At 43.6% G+C, this 21,485-nt stretch overlaps 1 protein-coding gene across 4 annotated transcripts in view; it reads left to right on the forward strand.

The window, feature by feature from the left end:
* Positions 1 to 412: 412 nt before the first annotated feature.
* REEP1 (receptor accessory protein 1) overlaps positions 413 to 21,485 on the forward strand; it is a 112,109-nt gene continuing 91,036 nt past the window's right edge. For all 4 annotated transcript variants that reach the window (XM_073241551.1, XM_073241553.1, XM_073241552.1 and 1 more), the window contains exon 1: positions 413 to 757. In XM_073241551.1, the coding sequence (XP_073097652.1) occupies positions 726 to 757 (32 nt within the window). In that variant the 5' untranslated portion in view covers positions 413 to 725. The remainder of the gene's footprint in view (positions 758 to 21,485) is intronic.

Raw genomic sequence — 21,485 nt, forward strand, 5'->3', positions numbered from 1 at the left:
GGAGAGGCAAGTGTTATGTCCAAAATGCCTTAAGTGAAAAGAGCGAGAGGGGTATTTGGGGAATGGTGTTGGCACTGAGTTTGTAGGCACGGACCAGATCTTATAGGGGAGTCTTTAGAATTTTAACTAGGGAAGTCATACGTCCAGATTTGTTTCCTATGCAGATAATGCCTTGCAGGGGACAGCCTGGAGGAATCGGGTCTGTATTACAGCTACAGTCCCTTAAGAGGCTAGCGCAGTAGCATGAAGGATGCTTGTATCCCAAACCAGAACACGTGTAGACAGATTCCCAAGGTCCAGGTCCGGACTTCAGTTTCTCCGCCACTACACTGAAGGTGGGGCGGCGCCCGAGCCTCTGCCCTAACCATTAGGTCACCTAGGGTTCCAAGTGAGAGGCCGCCGCATCAAGGCGCGTGGAGGAACCGCCCGAATTCAGCCTCCGGCCGGGGCGACAAGCGCGGGGCGGGTCTCGCTGGCCCGACCGGCTGGGTGCCCAATCGCCGCGGGCCCGCCGAGCCCCGGGGGGCTGGCGGGGGGGCTGCCGCTGCCGCCGCCGGAACGTGCCGCGGCTGCGCCGACGCACGAGCGCGGGGCAGGGCGGCGGGCGCGCTCAGTCTGGCGGCGGCGGCCACGCGCGGACGGACATTCCCCGAGCGCCGCAGCCGCCCGCAGCCCAACTGCGCCGCGCCGCGCCGCGCCGCCCGGGCCGAGCCCGCCCGCCCGCCATGGTGTCATGGATCATCTCCAGGCTGGTGGTGTAAGTGGCCTTCTTCGCGTTCCTTCTCTCCCCTCCTTCTCTGCCCCCGACCCTCGGGCTGCGCGCGCCGCTGCAGCGCCCGGCCCCGTTCGCTCGGCTATTAATACCCGGCGGCCGCTAAATTTAGCAGGTACAGTAGCTGCTGAGGACGCCTGTGAGCCGGCGGCTCAGGACGCGGCCGCTGCCCTGCGGGGCCCGGCTCGGGTGCGGGTTGGCGGGCGCGGCCGCGCGGGCTGGGGTGCACAGGGGCCCCGCTGGGGGCTGCGTCTCGCCGCGCCCCGGCGGCTTTGTTTCCCGGGGTGGTGGGATTTGCAGGGGTCCCGAATGGGCGAGCCGCGGGGACACGCGGCTGTCTCCTTTGGGAGAAACGCTGGCCGGGGTCGCCCGTCGCCGCGCTCGCCACCACGCTTTTGTCAGGTGAAAATGACAGATCCTGTACGAGCTTGGGGCGCTGCCTGGAGGGGTTGGCGCGGAGCGGGCTGAAGAGATGGAGGCGGGGCTCCTCATGGGGTTGAAAAAATACTCCTTTTTAGGTTTTTCAAATTGACAGAGGCAAAGGCAAGTGGGACGGAGGAGGAGGACATATATGGATCTTGGGGTAGACGCCTCGCGTCCCTCATGTCTTATTCCTTTCGCTGGGGGTGGGGGGGTAGTTGAGGGAGATGTAGAGGCAGGCTTGTCCAGGAATTCACGGGAAATTTCCAAGTGACAGGAGGCCACCAGGATGGTGGCAATGACACCTCCCAGGCCTTGCAGGAGAGCGCAGAGTCGTGTGGGGTGAGGCCTGTGTCAAGTCACTGGGGGTGTGCGTGGAGGGGCGTTTTTCTGTGACATGCCAGAGCTGAGTAGATATCTGAACTGCTTCCCCTGTGGACTTACTCCGCGTTTGAGATAGACATGGCTGTTCCAGGATCTCTCCTTCCCTAACCATTCTTGCCGGAGTCAGGACAGATCTGCCACCTGCTCCGGGAAGCCAGGGCTGACATTGGTCTGGGGAGTGGGGGCTGGAGATGTGCTTCTGGCTTTTTCTTTGAGAAAGTGGGGGCTTCGGGCTCCAGTTGATTGTGCACCATCACTCCTCACGTTCTGAAACATCTCCCATCTCCTACCCTTCTGTACTGATTGATCTTCAAAACAACGGTCAAGAGTAGCCTTCAGAAGTCTTTCCCAGCATTGTCTCCCAGCCACCATTCTGGGCTTCCCTCCCAAAATCCGAGTGTATGTGCCTCTCAGTCCCTAAGTCATTCCATGCAGGCTTCTCCACAGCTGTTACCAACTGCTGGGGGTTTCTGCTGTACTTCGAGGTGGCATGTTAAATATTTAGAAGATTTCTGCGGTAAGAGCTGGCATGAATAATGCAGGGAAATGTCTGGCACGCCTTGCCCCACCTCATGCTTGACCAAAGGCTGTCTTCTTTCAGAGTGCTAGCCTCTCTCTTGAGGGAATGCTGTGATCTTCTTATTTGGCTGTGCTTCGGGGAGGCCCTCAGGGTGGGGCTGGAGACTTTGATTGCCCTGGCTGGAGTGCTCACTCTCTGTGGGTACCGTTGGGTGGGGGCTGGACCACAGGGGAGTAAGGGCTTCTCGTCTGGGGTCCACACGACCATCTTTAATTTTATTAGTTCACCCCCACCCCCAACTATACAAGGCAGCGGAGGGGGCAGGAGAGAAGAGGCATGTATTTGGGAGGGGTCTCAGGGACTGGCTGTTAATTTCTAGAACAGCCACACTGCCCTGAAGTGAAGCTTCAGAGAAATTAACTGACCATGAGAACTGCTCCTCAGGTCAGCCCAGAACCCTCAGCCCCACTGGAGATTTTATGGGATTTGGGATTGTTATTCCAACTGCCAACTCCAAAAGTTCAGGGTTACCACCTACGACACCTCCCCTCCCCAGTCTGCTATCCCTATAAAAATCCAACATGGATGTGTTTGTTGTCAATTATTAAAACCACTTTAATAAACAGTACTTGTTTCACATAAATAATACCTGTTCATTATAGGAAAATAAGAAAATATAGGTAAGTAGATTGAAAACCATCCACATTATTACCACATAGAAGTAGCTAATGATCATTTTGAGAGTTATATTCTTCAAGATGTTTTTCCCTATGCATATATGTATATACATTTATATGTGGGATTCAGCCCAAATTTCCACATACTCTTAGCAAGGAGAAGGAATACTGAGTTTGGAATCAGAAAACCTTGGTTCAAATCTCAGTTCTGCCTCTTCTCAATAGATCTCAGTTTATAAGCTAGTTAGCCTCATGTTGCTGTTGGGAAGATTTCAATGACACATTATATATAAATTGCCAAGCACCATGAAAGCATCAAATCAACGATGATGCCGTCCTTCTGTCCTCCCCAGGTATCTGAGAGAGGGTGTCTGAGCTCTGGAAGGGGCTCTCAGATTTAATCTACTCCTGCGGTTTTCAAACTGGCTTCTCTGAGGGCCATCCAGCCTGAGTGGGAGGTTCTGGGTTCCCCAGCCTTGATTCAATATGAGCAACTTCCCTTTTGCTTTATATTTTGAGGCTCTAGATAAAAAATAATTTGGGAAGTATATGGGTTTTACTGCTAACAAAAATCACTGTACAGTCCTCCCCTGTCATCTGTAAAACCACAGAGAGAATGTGCCTTACCAAGGACCTGATCTAAGCTGGTGAAGAAAACAGGCTCTAGATTTTTGGTCCTGTGCCCTTTCCACTCAGTGCCATTGAGTCATCCTAAATTGATCTCTTTCAAGCTCCCAGGACCTCTGGTATGGCATCCTATGATTTGGTTCACTAGTTCTATTTCCTGTAAGTAATCTTTTCATGGTTTTGTAAGCTGCTGGGACACCAGAGAACATTGAAGGAAGACCTGTCTCTGTGTTCTGAGGATGGAAAGGGAGTATATTCATTCCGACCAGAGGCTTGCTCAAGACAAGTGGATGGCATCCAGGGATAGCCAGCTGATGCTTGTAGATGGCTGTGTCATCATTGGCTGTGAGTGTTTTTAGGGCAACAATTGTGGCTTATTCACTCTCCAACCCCTCACCACCTCCAAAGCCTCTTTTTTGAGGTACCTGGCCCTGAATGCACACAGTAAAAGTTAGTTGTGTTGAAGATTAGAGGCTCTGGGATAAGCAGGGGAGCTGGCCAGTGTTATCCCCTGGGGATGGAGTTTATTCTGCCTCAGGACAGGCTTGTGCTCACTGGGAAAAGCTCCTGGGGTGAGGGCCAATCTGAGATGCTGCTTTCTTGCAAGCTGTCTTCCTCCTAACAACCTTGGCTCAGCCTTGGAGAATTAAGGAAGAGATACTCAGTACTGCCCCAAAGTTGGCCCTGTTAGAACCTGGTTGAGATCTCGTGGAACATGGGGGCTCATTTAGGACTGCCTCCTTTAAAATACTCTGTTTTCTTCACAAACCACTGAAGACATAGGCACAAAGGAATTTCAAACTGGGAAGAGTATGTCTGTGGGCACTGCAAGGGATACACAGAGGTTGCTCTATGCCTCTTGGGAGAAGGCACTATTTTGAAGCATCTATTCCAAAGAACAGGTGTTGCCTCATTGTCTCTAGACAGGATTTTGGCTGAGGTCCAGAATGTTGGCTGAATGGATCCAGAGCTTCCTACCACCTTGGGGGTCAGTAGACCAAAACTCCAATTCATTGTGTGGGGAAAAGATAGTTCAAATTCAACACATTTTCTAAATAACTGAAAACTATGGAGAAAAACCTCTATTTTGACATTGCACATCTTTTTTAAAAAAGGGTTAGTTTTTAGAAAGCACAGTCTGATGTTTAAGACTATCTTAGTTTGATGGCTGCAGATCTGGCTAGCTCTGAGGACTGTGATTTGGAGCATGAAGTCCGTGTGTCCTGGGACAGGGTTGGACAAGTAGAGGAGACTGGAAGGAATGTGGGTTGTCCTCAAGATATTCCCCAACTGTGGTAAAACAAGGGAAAAAAAAGAAGAGGGCATAAATCCTTAAACATGGGCTTGCCTTTCTTTGGGGGCCTGCTTTTAAAACATGGAATGCAGGAAAATGACCCCATTAATAGAGGGTTCAGGTTGGTTGAGGATTTGTTTCCTGGCACTGTGTGTGGTATAGGGGAGAGACTGAGTAAGCATTTCAGTCGAATTGTGAGAGGAAAGATGTTGGGCTAGAAGTCAGCAAACTTGGTTTCTAGCCCCAGTGCTGGTCTGACTCACTGTTACAGTCCAAAGGGCAACTGTTATCCACTCTGGGACCCTGCTCCCCTTCTGTGACACAAAGGTGTTGGCCAGCATCTCACTGAAGTCCTAATGTTCCAAGAGCCAGTGCTCCTCGAGGCCTCTTCCTGCCGCTTCCTCCCCCAGCAGGCCCACATATACCATGTTTATTTATAAATAGGAGGAGTATCCTCTAGGAAGTGAAAAATATCAGCTTAGATTTTGCTGCTATTCTGTAACCCTATTCTTTCTTTGTTAATCCTGCTTGCCTGCTGGGAAGTAGCTTTTGTGAGCTTCTTTCCACTGTGTCTTATTTGAAGGTTAGTTGACAAGTGAGGGTCTCACCTGGTTATTACTGGCCCAGTCCTGTCTTTCTTCTGAAGCAGGCTCGTCATCTTCAGAGCATGTGTTCACTGGGGGAGGAGGAGGCCTGGGAAGAATGAGAGGCAGGGGCTGAGGCCCTCAGTGGCCCCCTAATGAGGCTGCCATTTTGTCTTGTGCATGTATGTTGTGTGTGTGTGTGTGGGGGTCATTTCTAAAGGGGCTCAAGAGGTAGGGGGAGGGGAGACTTGGCCATGCAGTGGTAACTGCACATGGCACCTTTGGAATTTCACTGCCAAGAATTGCCACACACATGCCCGACTGGTTACCATGATTTTTGGTGTTTGTGGGGATTTTTTCAGGAACCAAGAGCTTAAGGGGGTTTGCATTTGGGCTCTAAGGATGTTTTCTACTCACTTCTGGATCTTGAGAAGTCTCTGATGGATTGGAATATGGATTTTATATATAGAATATGTATATATATATATATAGTTTGTTCTAAACTTTCAAATCTCATCCATAGCATGTTGTTTTCCCTTTGGGTTTTTTTTTTGTTTTTTTTTTTAGCTACACCCAGGGGCTTTTCTGGGATTGTAGAGAAAAAGGAAATATAGATAAAGGACCAAGTGTTTGGCACACAATAGAGGTGTCTGATGGCGTCTTGACAGTAATCTGGTATAGGCCTCTTGGCATGGCATGCATAACTAAGCCAGGGACTGCAAGAGAGTCCCAGCCCTTATGCATGACAGGAGGCTGCCTGGGACACTGTCCTGAGAAGTAGGAAAGTGGGTTGGCTCAGTGTGGAAGGAGTCCCATGAATGATTCATTAAGGGAAGATGGTAATGGGGGCACTCATGATGGTTCAGTATTTGCTCTCTCAGACTTAGCCCGTGCCCAATCAGAGAGGGTCTGTCCTACTGCCGGAGTTTGACACACTTCCCTAAATTAGTAAACAGAGAGCAGCATCCTTGACCTGAGTTGACATCCCCTCTTGACATCCTGCCCCCAGCAAGCCTTGTCAGTCACCTGGCAGTACTAGGCCAGAGGTACCTCTCTGTGGCCTGTGCAGGTTGCTGCCCAGCCTAGTGGTTCTCTAGCCGACATCTTTGATCACTCGTTTCCACATTTTCTCTTTCTCCTTTGCCTTTCATCAGTCACAGCTCAGTTAAATTCTGCCGTGGCCTTCTCTCTGTACCTATGCATTCATGTCCTCTGCCTCCTTGTAGGGGACTCTGGGTGACACTTGGATTTCAAAATGAGTTTTCCCTTTTACTTTTATTAGCCCCATTTAATTTTATTTTTTTTATGGTAACGTACCCTGTCCCACCTCCCTGCCTTCAGCCTTAGGGGTGGGCATGTGACCCAGGCCTAGCTACACTTTTCCCTGGGCACAGAGATTGGTCCAGAGGTGGGAGTGTGACCCAAATTGAGCCACCAGATCCTTCCTCAGGGTTTATTGGTTTGGAGCAGGAAGGGAATAAATAGCCTTGCCTGTGGGGCCCAGAGCTGAAAAGATGTGAAGGTGGGGCTGTTGGTGGCTAAATACCCTGGCACATGAAGAAGACCTATTGGCAAGAGGGGAGAATATGGCAGAGCAGAGATGAGACATGGGCAGAGAGAGAAGGAAGCTGTCCCCAGTAGCTTGATTCTAGTCACTCAGGCCCCAGTGTCTACAGCTCCTCTGATGCTTTGAGTGATACCAGAATGAAAACCCTGAAGCGTTTGTATCAATTAAATATTAATTGTGATGATGAGGATGGACTGGGTTATGCTACAGTAACAACTCCCAAATCCCAGTGGCTGGAGACAAGCAAAGGTTTATTTCTTGCTTTATGCTGCCTGCTTACTTTGGGTTGGCAGAGGCTCCGCTCAGAGCCTCTGCACCAGAGGCCCAGGCTGACTGAGCCTCCTTGGTCTTAGGGGCCACTGCCACTTGAGGTACCAGGATTTATCTGCGAGGGGAAGAAAACAGAGTCAGGCACCAGCTCTTAAGTATCTCTAACCAGAGGTAACACATCTCACTTCTGCTCACACTTCATTGCCCAGTGAAAATCACATGGCCAAGCCAGAATTAAAGTGGATGGAGAATTCCAACCCTGCGAAACATACATGAACAGCCCCAATGACCACCAAATATATTGAATGAATGAATCCCAACCACCTTTGCAAACCTATAAATGTCCTTTTTTGCTAAAGTTGGTATAAGGTGAGATTTTTTTTTCCCTCTTACAGCTGGATCCTAACACATTCCTTTGCCTCTTTACATTAGAAATATCTCTCACTCGCCTTTTGAAATCTTTTCTTTATTTTGTTGGTGAGTTTAAACAGAAGGTCTTAATTTTGAGGAGAAATTAGCAACTGTAGTGAACCAATGCTATTTCATGGCTAAGGTCCTCAAAGTGCCCTATGATTTTCACCACACTCTCTTAGTCTACATCTACCTTCTTCCATGAAACCTCCCTTGGGCCCCCTAACTGAAGAAAACTTTCTGTCCTCTGGCTGCCCAGAGTGGCATAGTCACTTTGTATCTTGGAATATGGTGGTTTGTGCATTTACCTCCCCTCCCCTTAAAAACTGCATTTTAACAATATCCCCTTGAAGCTTAAGAAGCACCGAGTCAGGCAACATCTCCTTTGTGAAATGAAAAGGAAAAGGAATTGGCCTGCTTAAGGGTCCCATTGTTGGTTGTAGAACCAGGATTTGATCTCAAGTTATGCATTTGTGCTGGACTGTGGTTCATCCTTCCTGGTTCCCAATGCTGGCTTGTTATGAGGTCCGAATGTCAAGAGTCCCCCATGGCAGTGCCCAACCATGAGCCTTTCACAGATGGGCTGCTTAACTGTATTGCATGAAAAATTTAGTTTTTCCACAAGTATGGGTTAGACTGTCAAGGCAACACCTACCAGACAAAATGCTGTGCTGAAGACTCCACAGAAATACAAAGAATTATTAAAGACTACTATGAAAACCTATATGCCAACAAGCTGGAAAACCTAGAAGAAATGGACAACTTCCTAGAAAAATACAACCTCCCAAGACTGACCAACGAAGAAACACAAAAGTTAAACAAACCAATTACAAGCAAAGAAATTGAAACAGTAATCAAAAAACTACCCAAGAACAAAACCCCGGGGCCGGACGGATTTACCTCGGAATTTTATCAGACACACAGACAAGACATAATACCCATTCTCCTTAAAGTGTTCCACAAAATAGAAGAAGAGGGAATACTCCCAAACTCATTCTATGAAGCCAACATCACCCTAATACCAAAACCAGGAAAAGACCCCACCAAAAAAGAAAATTACAGACCAATATCCCTGATGAATGTAGATGCAAAAATACTCAATAAAATATTAGCAAACAGAATTCAACAGTATATCAAAAGGATCATACACCATGACCAAGTGGGGTTCATCCCAGGGATGCAAGGATGGTACAACATTCGAAAATCCATCAACATCATCCACCACATCAACAAAAAGAAAGACAAAAACCACATGATCATCTCCATAGATGCTGAAAAAGCATTTGACAAAATTCAACATCCATTCATGATAAAAACTCTCAGCAAAATGGGAATAGAGGGCAAGTACCTCAACATAATAAAGGCCATATATGATAAACCCACAGCCAGCATTATACTGAACAGTGAGAAGCTGAAAGCATTTCCACTGAGATCGGGAACCAGACAGGGATGCCCACTCTCCCCACTGTTATTTAACATAGTACTGGAGGTCCTAGCCACGGCAATCAGACAAAACAAAGAAATACAAGGAATCCAGATTGGTAAAGAAGAAGTTAAACTGTCACTATTTGCAGATGATATGATACTGTACATAAAAAACCCTAAAGACTCCACTCCAAAACTACTAGAACTGATATCGGAATACAGCAAAGTTGCAGGATACAAAATCAACACACAGAAATCTGTAGCTTTCCTATACACTAACAACGAATCAATAGAAAGAGAAATCAGGAAAACAATTCCATTCACCATTGCATCAAAAAGAATAAAATATCTAGGAATAAACCTAACCAAGGAAGTGAAAGACTTATACTCTGAAAACTACAAGTCACTCTTAAGAGAAATTAAAGGGGACACTAATAAATGGAAACTCATCCCATGCTCATGGCTAGGAAGAATTAATATCGTCAAAATGGCCATCCTGCCGAAAGCAATATACAAATTTGATGCAATCCCTCTCAAATTACCAGCAACATTCTTCAATGAATTCGAACAAATAATTCAAAAATTCATATGGAAACACCAAAGACCCCGAATAGCCAAAGCAATCCTGAAAAAGAAGAATAAAGTAGGGGGGATCTCACTCCCCAACTTCAAGCTCTACTACAAAGCTATAGTAATCAAGACAATTTGGTACTGGCACAAGAACAGAGCCACAGACCAGTGGAACAGATTAGAGACCCCAGAAATTAACCCAAACATATATGGTCAATTAATATTTGATAAAGGAGCCGTGGACATACAATGGCAAAATGACAGTCTCTTCAACAGATGGTGCTGGCAAAACTGGACAGCTACATGTAGGAGAATGAAACTGGACCATTGTCTAACCCCATATACAAAGGTAAACTCAAAATGGATCAAAGACCTGAATGTAAGTCACGAAACCATTAAACTCTTGGAAAAAAACATAGGCAAAAACCTCTTAGACATAAACATGAGTGATCTCTTCTTGAACATATCTCCCCGGGCAAGGAAAACAACAGCAAAAATGAGCAAGTGGGACTACATTAAGCTGAAAAGCTTCTGTACAGCGAAAGACACCATCAATAGAACAAAAAGGAACCCTACAGTATGGGAGAATATATTTGAAAATGACAGATCTGATAAAGGCTTGACGTCCAGAATATATAAAGAGGTCACACGCCTCAACAAACAAAAAACAAATAACCCAATTAAAAAATGGGCAGAGGAACTGAACAGACAGTTCTCCAAAAAAGAAATACAGATGGCCAAGAGACACATGAAAAGATGCTCCACATCGCTAATTATCAGAGAAATGCAAATTAAAACTACAATGAGGTATCACCTCACACCAGTAAGGATAGCTGCCATCCAAAAGACAAACAACAACAAATGTTGGCGAGGCTGTGGAGAAAGGGGAACCCTCCTACACTGCTGGTGGGAATGTAAATTAGTTCAACCATTGTGGAAAGCAGTATGGAGGTGCATCAAAATGCTCAAAACAGACCTACCATTTGACCCAGGAATTCCACTCCTAGGAATTTACCCTAAGAACGCAGCAATCAAGTTTGAGAAAGACAGATGCACTCCTATGTTTATCGCAGCACTATTTACAATAGCCAAGAATTGGAAGCAACCTAAATGTCCATCTGTAGATGAATGGATAAAGAAGATGTGGTACATATACACAATGGAATACTACTCAGCCATAAGAAGTGGAAAAATCCAACCATTTGCAGCAACATGGATGGAGCTGGAGAGTATTATGCTCAGTGAAATAAGCCAAGCGGAGAAAGAGAAATACCAAATGATTTCACTCATCTGAGGAGTATAGGAACAAAGGAAAAACTGAAGGAACAAAACAGCAGCAGAATTACAGAACCCAAAAATGGACTAACAGGTACCAAAGGGAAAGGAACTGGGGAGGATGGGTGGGCAGGGAGGGATAAGGGGGGGGAAGAAGAAGGGGGGTATTAAGATTAGCATGCATGGGGGGGAGGGAGAAAGGGGAGGGTGGGCTGCACAACACAGAGAGGACAAGTAGTGACTCTACCACATTTTGCTAAGCTGATGGACAGTAACCGTAATGTGGTTGTTAGGGGGGACCTGATATAGGGGAGAGCATAGTAAACATAGTATTCTTCAGGTAAGTGTAGATTAAAAATTTAAAAAAAAAAAGAAAGAAAGAAAGAAAAGGGGGATTACTCCTTAACAGGATAAAACTATTGGTAAATCAAAGATCAACGCATGCTTTAAATATCCTTAATGTTGATCACTTAAAGGGTGTCAGATGATCAGCTATGGAGGTACTCTTTTCTGATAATATTCCTTTCTCTTAATTAAAAAAAAAAAAAAAAAGCAGTTACTGTGTGCTGACCTCCAATGAGTTCTGCACAGTGGTATAGAGGGCATGTCAAAGTGTGGGCAAAGGGTCTGTTTGTTTCTACGCAGAAGATCAAGGCCTAGCTTGGATACCCAGAAAATGAACTAAGATATGATATGAGGAGGAGCTTCCGGCATCAGCACTCTCTGGAGGACTCGTGCCGGGGGATGATCATCAAAAAGCCTCCACAGGGATCCGGACGATGCTGCGGTTGTGGCTGCATCCAGCCCACCGTCTCCTGGACTTGCCATAAGAAGGAGGAGGGAGATGTCTAGGCTGGCATGTGCATACAGTGACACAACGAATTTGACTGGATCTGTACTGTTGGAACTCAACCAGGAGTTGGGAGGGGTGCAAGTTGTAGCACCCCAAAATCTCATGACTATAGACTATCTATGGTTAAAAGAACATATGGGATGTGAACAGATCCCAGAAATGGGCTGCTTTAATTTGTCTGATGGTTCAAGTACAGTTGGAAAATATCCATCATATCATAGATAAATTTTCACAAATGCCTAGGGTGCCTAAATGGTTTTCTTGGCTTCACTGGAGATGGCTGGTAATTATAGATTTGCTTTGTTTATGTCACCGTATTCCTATTATGTTAATATGTGTGTGCAAATTAGTTAGTAGTTTAAAACCTATACATACTTAAGCTACTCTACAAGAAGATATGTCAAAGAAATAATCAATCCTCCCAAGTTTCCTTCATATGCTACATCTATAGCTTTTCTTCCTTCCTAATTACAACCCTTAAATAGAATTCGTGCCTCATATCGAATTTACCGAGTATCATAATTCCTCCAGGTGGTAAAGATACCTCGAGACAAGTGCTGGGCATAGAAGCCACAGGGCATAAATCTGCAAAGAAGTAAAAAGCTAACCTTTGCAAACAATATGGCTTCTCTCTCACTTACCAACTTTACATTTCCCTGTATGGCCCCGGAAGATGACTGGTTAGCCAGAGACGGGTAAGATTCCTCAAGGGAGGAACAACCTAAGACAGGCACAGTCGCAGGGGGGCCATCAGGTGAGAATTTGGGGATCAACAGAGGTGAGGCTCAGAACCTCACCCCCCCTGCTTTGAGAGAAATCTTCTGCATCCGTGGATGTCTTGCTGCCCTTGTCTAGCCTGGATTAATACTTAGTCCATAGGCACACACCTGATCATCTGATCATCTACATTTGCCTTCTTACAGCACTAAACTATGTTTTCTACCTTTATCTTGCATCTACCTACCACTTCAGCATTTTATTAAAAATAAAAATAATAATAATAATAGGAGAAATGTGGGATCAACATATAAATCAAGTACAAAAATCAAATGAATATTCATATTTGACCTGATGGTTTATAGGTCATATTGCATGATCAAAACCGAAAGTTTCTGTGATGAATGCCCTTGTACTGTTCACCATGTAAGAATTTATTCACTCTGTAAGTATTCGTTCACCATGTAAGAACTTGTTCGTTATGCTTCAGAAGATTGGAGACTGACAAGAATTAGGCTTGAGATGGATTAATGATTGTACATTGAGCATTGACCCCCCTATACTGAATTTTATTGTTGTTAACAACCATTTGATCAATAAATATGAGAGATGCCCTCTCAAAAAAAAAAAAAAAAAATGCTGTGCTGAGCAGGTCATGCTAGTCAGAGGAGAGTGGGGTAAATCCACCTTGAGAGAGGCGTGAAGTCAGCTGACGCTGGGGACTCACAGTGGATTTACTGGGACTCCCAGGGACTGTTTCTTATGAGCTCAAGAGGCTGAGAAGCACTGGCCCCCCATGTGCCCCTCCTGAGGAAGTCACAGGGCCCAGTGGTGTCTGGACCCTCATCAGGCCAGGCCCTGTGTGCTGTGGAATCTGCTTCTCCACAAGTCCCGTCAGCTTTACCTTCAAAATACTCCCTGTCCCACCAACTCCCACCTCCACTGGCACCAACCGGTTCTAACCCAAAATTATTGCTTTCTTGGATCATTTCAAAACCCTCTTACTTTTTTTCCCTGCTTCTACTTCTGTCTCTCCAACAACTTGTTTAAAATACAAAATAGGTCACAGTTTTCCCTACTGTTTAAAAACTGTTTAAAGACCTCCTGTCACAAGAAGAATAAAATTCAGACTCCTTACCATCTCAGCAAGACTCGGCAAGGCCTGGCCCCTGCCCACTACCCTGACCCCCCAGTACCACTCTCCCTGTGCTCACTAAGCTCCAGCCTCCTCACCATTCCTGGAAGGTGACCAGCTTGTCCCACCCAAGGGCCTTTGCACTTGCTGGTCCCTTTGCCCAGGACAAACTCCCTTACATCATCCACGGCCCTCTCCCTCTTTCCATTTGGGGCTTTGTTCATATGCTACCCTTTAAGGAAAGGCCTTTTCTGACCACCTTCTCCAAAATACACACTACATGCTATTTCCTATCATACCCTAAAACTGTGCTTTTAATTCATTTATTTGTTCATGGTCTGTCTTTCCACTAGGATTTGATCTCCATGACTTGAGATTTTTACTTGTTCACAGGTGTTCAGGGCCTAGTGCAGGTCTAAGCCCATAGTAGGTGTTTAAGAAATTCTTTCTGAATGAGTAATGACTTAGTATTCTCTTTGGGCTTAGAAGATCATGTTTTAAACCTAAGTTTATAGAACATTGATTTGTGACTATGGCAACTTAACTTCACTAAACTTCAGTTTTCTCTTCTGTAAGATGAAAGAGTTGATTTCTGTTTCCGGCAAAATGGAAAACTTAATAGTCCGAAAGCCCTCCCATAGTAAAGCTCAATAAAAAATTATAAAAATTTTGGATAAAATACAATAGCAATCCCCTTAAAAGCATAGCTGAACTTTTAAGTAAGTAATGGAATTTTCCAGGAGACAAAACAGAGAGGGAATCATTTTGCAAGGGTGTGAACTAGTACTATAGCAGCTGTGTAACAGACTACCCTGAAATTTATCTTAAAACATCAGCCATCTTGTTATTATCTCCCCTGGCACTGTGGGTCAGGAATTTGGACAGGACATAGGACACAAAACTCACCTCTGCTTTATGGTCTCAACGGTAGTGGCAGACTGGACATCTCTTTCTTTTTCAGGTATTCTAAGACCTCTCCCTGTGGTCTTAATGTGATTTCTCCAGCCTAAAGGCCTCAGGATAATCAAATTTCTTAGGTGGTGGCTCAGGGCTCCAAGAAGCATCAGTAGAAACTGCAAGAGTTTTTATAACCTATCTTGAAATTGCCAGGATGGCACTTCTGCTGCATTCTTTTGGCTAAGCAAGTCACTTTAAGGCCATCTAGGTTTGAAAAGGGGGATTAGACTCCACCTGTCAATGGGAGGAGTAACAAACAATTTTCAGCTGTCTTTAGTATACAAAGTTTAAGGATTGGCCCAGCGTGGTTTTACTGTCTATGTAGAAAAAAGAGGGGCTGTGGGTCTGTGGAGATACTAAGTTAGAGCTGAACGTTTGTATATAGCTGAGACTTGAAGGGCAATTCCACCTAGTCCTGCATAGAAAGATAGACCCGTAAGCGCAGTGAAAGACCCATATGACAGTAAAGCTTGCTTGCCCTGGGTTCTTGGGTTGGGAAGTGGGGGTGGGGTGAGTGGCAGAGGAGTATCTCCCTGGGCATTTGAAACCTTCCATGCATCTGCCCTCATATGGGTTTTGGGTTTAAATGAACACATCCTATATGGTCTGAGTATCCCCAGCTGAGAGATTAACATAAAAATTGGTCTTGGCCAGTGTTACCTTTCAGGCATCTGGCCAAAATTAATCTGGTCTCTTTAAGAGCTCTCAATACACCTCATACAAAAGTAGTTCCAAAGAACATGAGTTCATACTCCAAAATTACAAAACACAGGGAGTAACAGCTCTTTTAAGCAGGTTAACACCTAAGCAAGGATTAGCTCCCCCAAATAAATAAATATTAACATACATATATTATTTATTTAAAACAAATGTTACTTTCGGACGTTAGAATAACTTTTTTCTAAAATGGAAAAATGGAGAGTCAAAAATACAAAGAGCACATCCTGGGGTGGAGTGGGGAGAGGAAGGGCTGATTGGAAAAGAAGCAATTCTAAAAATAAATAAAATACTGAGATAAAAACCCAATGGATAGTTTAAAATGAGGAGGGATTGAACAGCAAGGGGGTGGTTTCCCACACTGCATCTTAGAGCTAGAAAGGGATCTTAGTGATCTCAGGCTTCTGTTTGGCAGCCAAGGAAGATGGCCTCAGGGGTTAGGTCACTTGAAAGGTTAGTAGCCTGACTGGTGAGAGTTGAGGCCAGGTCTCCCATTTCTCAAAGTGACCTGGTATGGGAAAGAGGAGGTTTGATTTACAGGATTACAGGGTTGGACTAGGACCAGTGGGTGACTAGAAGACATACTTTTGGCTTAAACAGAAGGAAAAGGTTTCCAGCAACTGGTGCTAATGTGAAGCAGTGAGCTCCTGGCTTCCAACTCTAAGACCTTCCAGCTCTAGCGCTCTATCATTTTAATCTTTTCCCTTCTAGTGGTGGAGGAAGAGAGATAACAGTTACTGGAAGGATTTTCTTAGTGGATAGTCCTTCTATCTTTGTTCAAGATTGATTGATTCATTGCTTATTTGATTGATTCATTGATTTTCCATTTATTGACCATATTCTTTGTGCCAAGCACTACACCCGGCACCAGGGATATAAAGATGAATGAATTCCAAATTCCATCTTTGAGAAGTTCATGAGGTCACATAACCAGTCAGTGGGAAACTTGGAATTCACATGCCCCTCCTGCCTGACCAGGGCTCTTTCCATTGTGTGGGTGTTTTGTGGGTGTGCGGGAACGACTTCTCTGGCTTTGGCTGGAAATTGTAGGGAGGAGCCCTTTGGTAGGGGAAGTGGTGCTTCTGACATATGAAGACATTAAGCCACTGCTGCCTCTACCTGGAGGACTCTGTGGCATTCAATGTTGGGAGAGAAGAGGCAGAGGAGAGGGCGTGCTGAGTGCAATTTGGGACAAAGAGATGAGTGAGGATGAGCAACCTCACCTACTATATTAGTCTGTAATTGTTGCTGTAAGAGATAGCTACAAACTTCATTGCTTAAATTAACAGAAATTTAGTCTCTTACAGTTCTGGAGGTCTGAGTCTGAAGTGAGTCTTTTGGGGCTAAAATCCAGGGGTTGGTAGGAATGTTTCCCTCTGGAAGCTCCAGGGGAGAGTCTATCCCTTGCTTCTGTCAGCTGCTGGTGGCTGTTAGCATTCCTTGTGACCGCATCATTCCAATCTCTGCGTCTGTGGTCACATTGCCTTCTCTTGTCTTCATATCATCTTCTGCCTTTCTTATTGGGATCCTTTTGATTACATCTAGGTCCCACCTAGATAATCCAGGATAATCTCCCCATCTCAAAATCCTTAATCACATCTGCATGGTCTCTTTCACCATATAAGGTAACATCCATAGGTTGAAGATATGGACATGCTTGGGGGCCATTATTCAACTACTACACTCACAGCTGCTGGCCCTGCTGCCACTAAGCTGACAGAAGTTCTTCTGAGAACAGTCTAAAGAAAGGCGAGCACTTTGGGGTTCTAACATCTTTTGTCTCCCATTTCCAGGATTTTCTTGATTTGTAGAAATCAACAGAAAGGACTGTGAAGGAACAGGGTATAATGGATAACAATACAATGAATACCCTTTACTCACCACCTTGCTTAAGAAATAGAACATTACCTTCATTGTATATATACTGGGTTGTTTCTAGATTTTTTTCTCTTTTGTCCTTAGAAATAATTCTGCAGTGAACATTATTGTGCATGTTCCCTGGTGCACCCGTGCACAAATTTCTTTAAGAATGGAATGACTGAGACATAGGGTATTTGTTTCTTTTCACTTGGTCAAATACCATACATTACATTTCCATAGATGTGTGGGTATGTTCCTGGACTTTCTCTTCTGTTTCATTAATCAGTTTGCCTGACCCTGTATCAAGACCACACTGTCTTAATTATCACTTCAAAATTCTTAATCTCTGGTCTAGCAAATCCCCTTTACATTTTGTTCTTCATAAATTGTATTCCAGGGTGGTTTTTCTTTAGCGATATATACAGTTTCAGTGGCACTGTAACTTTACTATCACTTGATATTGTCACACTCTAGAATTTTTCCAGTCTGATGGGTACAAAATGGAATCTCGTTATGGTTTTAATTTGCATTTTCCTTAATACTAATGAGATTGAGCATCTTTTCTTATGTTTATTGCCCATTCATGGTCTCTCTTCTGTGAAGGGCCTGTTCAAGTCTTGCCAATTTTTCTCTTGTCTTTAACTTAGTGATTTATAGACATTCCTTAAATATTCTTGTTGCTAATCCTCTGTCACTAATACATTACAAATGTCTTCTCCCGGTTTGTGATTTTTTTTTTCACTTTCTTTATGGTGAATTTTGATGAACAGTTGTTCTTAATATTAACACAGTGGATTTACCAACTTTTTTCATTTCTAGTTTATAATTTTTGTATCCTAGGAAAACCTTATGTACCTGAAATAATGAAGATATTTTCCAATATTGTTCCTAGCAGTTTTTATTGTTTTGCCATTCACATTTAATTTCTTAACCCATTTTGAGATGATTTTTGTATATAGTGTGAAGTAGGACTCCAGAATTTTTTCTTTTTAATAAGAAAAACAATTTTCTTAGCACTGATTGTTATAAAGTTCATTCTTTCTCTTCAGATCTGCAATGCCCAGCCCTGTCATAAATTAAGATTCCATAGATGTGTGAGTCTGTTTCTGGACTCTGTTTTGTGCCATTGAACGGTTTGGCCCTGTCTGTTCAGTGGACATTGAACTCTCTTAGTTACTGTTGCTTTATGAAAATTCTTGGTATCTTGAGTAGCAACTCCCCCAGCTGCAAGAGTGCCTTAGCGCTTGCCACCTCCATACACATGTTTAGCATTAGAATTACATTATAACACACACACATTCAACACTCACTGACTCAAAAATCTGTTGGGAGTTTGATTGGAATAGCTTGAATGATGTATGAGACAACAGAAAATTGATGTTCTTAAGGTAGTGAGTGTTCCAGTCCATAAACATGGTATCCATCTCTATTTAATTATATCATCTTTAATGATTTTCAATAAAATTTTATAATTTTTTTGTGCCATGTGCTTCATCTGTTATATTTAGTCACAGGTACTTGATAATCATTGTTGCCAGCTGTATTTAGTATCATATTGATATTTTTTCATCTTCCAACTCTGTTAGAAGAATGGAATCTTGTTAAACTGTAGATTCTTTTGGGATTCCAGATAAATAGTCATGTCATCTGAGAATTGCAATATTGTGTCCCTCCAGTATTTATTCCTTTTTTTTCCCTTCCCCTTACTGCCCTGGTTAAAATTATTAATGCAAGATGTGAATTAAAATTTCTAATGCTAAAAGTAGTGAAGGCAGACATACTTGCCTTGTTGCTGATTTAAAAAGAAAGGCTTCAGCATTTTCCCCTAAGTAACATGCTTACTGTAGGGTTTCCAGAAATATACTTTATCACTCTTGAGTTTCCTTCTACTCCTAGTTTGCTAAGAGTTTTTCTAATAACAACACTGTATTTCTTCTAATGATTTCATTGAATTCGTAATATATTTTTCTGACCCTTAATCTGTTAAGTGGCAGATTGTATTAGTTTTGCCATTAAACCAACCTTGCCTTCCTGGATAAACTCAATTTGGTCCTAAAGTTTTTCTTTTTTTGTTGTTAGAACAATCCTGGATTCAGTTTGTTAATATTTAGTGAGTGCTATTGGCTATATTGGTATCAAGATTATGCTAGCCTCATGAACTAAGCTGAGGGTGTATCCTATTTTTCTATGCTCTGGAAGAGTTTGTGTAAGATTGTATTCCTTTTTTGAATGATCAGAATTTGCTGGTAGAAATACTAGGGCCAGGTGCCGAGTTAATTTTAGCTTAGGACTTCATTTTAGAAAAATTTCAAATTTATTGATAGTTAACAACCTTGCTTCTGCACCTCATTCCTTTTTTCCTCTCCTAGCAATCCAATTAGATATGTTAGATGTTCTTATCCTGTCTTCTTTAGTTCTTCATTTATTACTTTTGATTCCCTTTTCTCTTTGCTGCATTATCCATAATTTCTTTCACATCTTTCTCCTTAGTCATCTCTCATCAGCTGCTGAACATATTCATTGATTTAAAAATTTTAGTTATTGTATTGTAGAAATTCAATTTAATTCTGTTTTAAAATAACATATTTTATGGTCTCTGTTCCATATTTTAAATTCACTTTTATTCCTTTAATTTGTTACTCTATTTTATATTTCATAAAATATTTTATTTATTTTATAGTTCATAAAATATTTATATTCTGAGTCTGATAATTCTAGCATGTAAACTCTTTTTGAAGGTATAAATCATCTGTCTTTTGTTTTCTGTTGGCTCTCAGTCAAGGTACACTGTATATTTTCCAATTAAATATAAAAAACATTATGTATTCTTTGGTACTTTATCTGCAGAAATTCTTTGAGGCCTGTGTTAGAGGTAAGTTCCTCCAGAGATTTGTATTTTCTGCTGGGTGTATAGGTATATTACCAATACTAGACTACCAATATTAGAGAGCAAATTTTTGAGATCTTTTATTAGACCAATTGGTTTATAGAATATATTTGGGCTGCAGATTTGTGTGAGGGCAGGCTAGTGGTTATAAATTCCCAGGGGAAATACTGTTTTCTCTCCAGCTGCTGTCATTTTCCTTTTCTGTACCTCAGGCATGGTAGCAGGCTATTTCTAGTTCACCCTCTTACTGATAGTGTCTATGTTGCCAATGGCTTTCAGCCTCAGGCAAGTTTACTATGGATTCAGTGAGACTGAGGGATGACAATGGAACATTCTTGGGGTGAAAAAGTTATACCCAACTTTATTCCCACAGTGGCAGGTCAATCACTAGAATCCAGGATAATCTCTCCATCTCAAAATCCTTAATCACATCTGCGTGGTCTCTTTCACCATATAAGGTAACATTCATAGGTTGTAGATATGGACATGCGAGTCTGCATGCGGCAAGCCGGTGTCTGCCTCTGGGCTTCTCTGCCCCCGCAGCCGTCTCAGTCTCTGTCCTTGGCACTGCCACCACTCCAGTCTCTGCTCTCCTGCAGCTGTGCATTCGTGCCACCATGTCACCCAGAGCACTGGGTGGAACTCTTTATGTAGAGTTAATAACAACATATTGCCCACACATGTAGTGAGCTAGCCTACCAGGGCCAGGTGAGAATCCTGGCCACAGGAACCTTCACTTTCTCCACAGTGTACTTCTCTGGTGTCTGTATTAGTTTCCTCGGGCCGCTGTACTGAAGTACCTAAGTACAAAGTAGCCTAAAGCAACAGGAATTATTTTCTCACAGTTCTGGAGGCTAGAAATCTGAAATCAATGCATTAGCAGGGTCATGCTCTGTCTAAAGACTCCATGGGAGAATCTGTTGCATGCCTTCCCCATAGCTTCTGGTGGTGTCAGCAGTCCTTGGCCTTCCGTGGCTTATGGAGACATCACTCCAATCTGCCTCAGTTGTCACATGAGTTTCTCCCTATGGCTGTGCCTGTTTTCCACTTCTTATAAGGCCACTAGTCATACTGGGTTAAGGCCACCCTCATTTGACTTGATGACATCTGCAAAGCCTCTATTCCCAGGTCACATTCATAGGTTCTGGGGTTTCGACTCCACTGTATCTTCCTGAGAGATACAGTCCAATCCATAACAGGATCCAAGCTTTGTAGAGGGATGCCCTGGGGCATGTTATTCAACATGTGGTCAGAGGGCCCCCAAAATCACCTTGCCTGGAATTTATTAGAACTGTAAATTTTAAGGCCCCCTAGACCTACTGAATGAGAATCCCAGAGGATGGGTCACAGGACTCTCTGTATTAATAAGCTCTCCATGCCAAAGTTTTAGAGGCATTGCCATAGAGTTTGTCTCCTGTAGTGGACACACCATCAAGCCTTGTAATCTGAAGTTCAATGAACTAAAGCCTCATTTCAGCAAGTGCCCTTAATTTATCTTTCTGTGACCCCATTTTGACTTGGTTTTTGGCCTATAAAACATCTTTACATTGATAGTAGTATATC

This window comes from Manis javanica, chromosome 1, assembly GCF_040802235.1.
Source record: "Manis javanica isolate MJ-LG chromosome 1, MJ_LKY, whole genome shotgun sequence".
Lineage (NCBI taxonomy): Eukaryota > Metazoa > Chordata > Mammalia > Pholidota > Manidae > Manis > Manis javanica.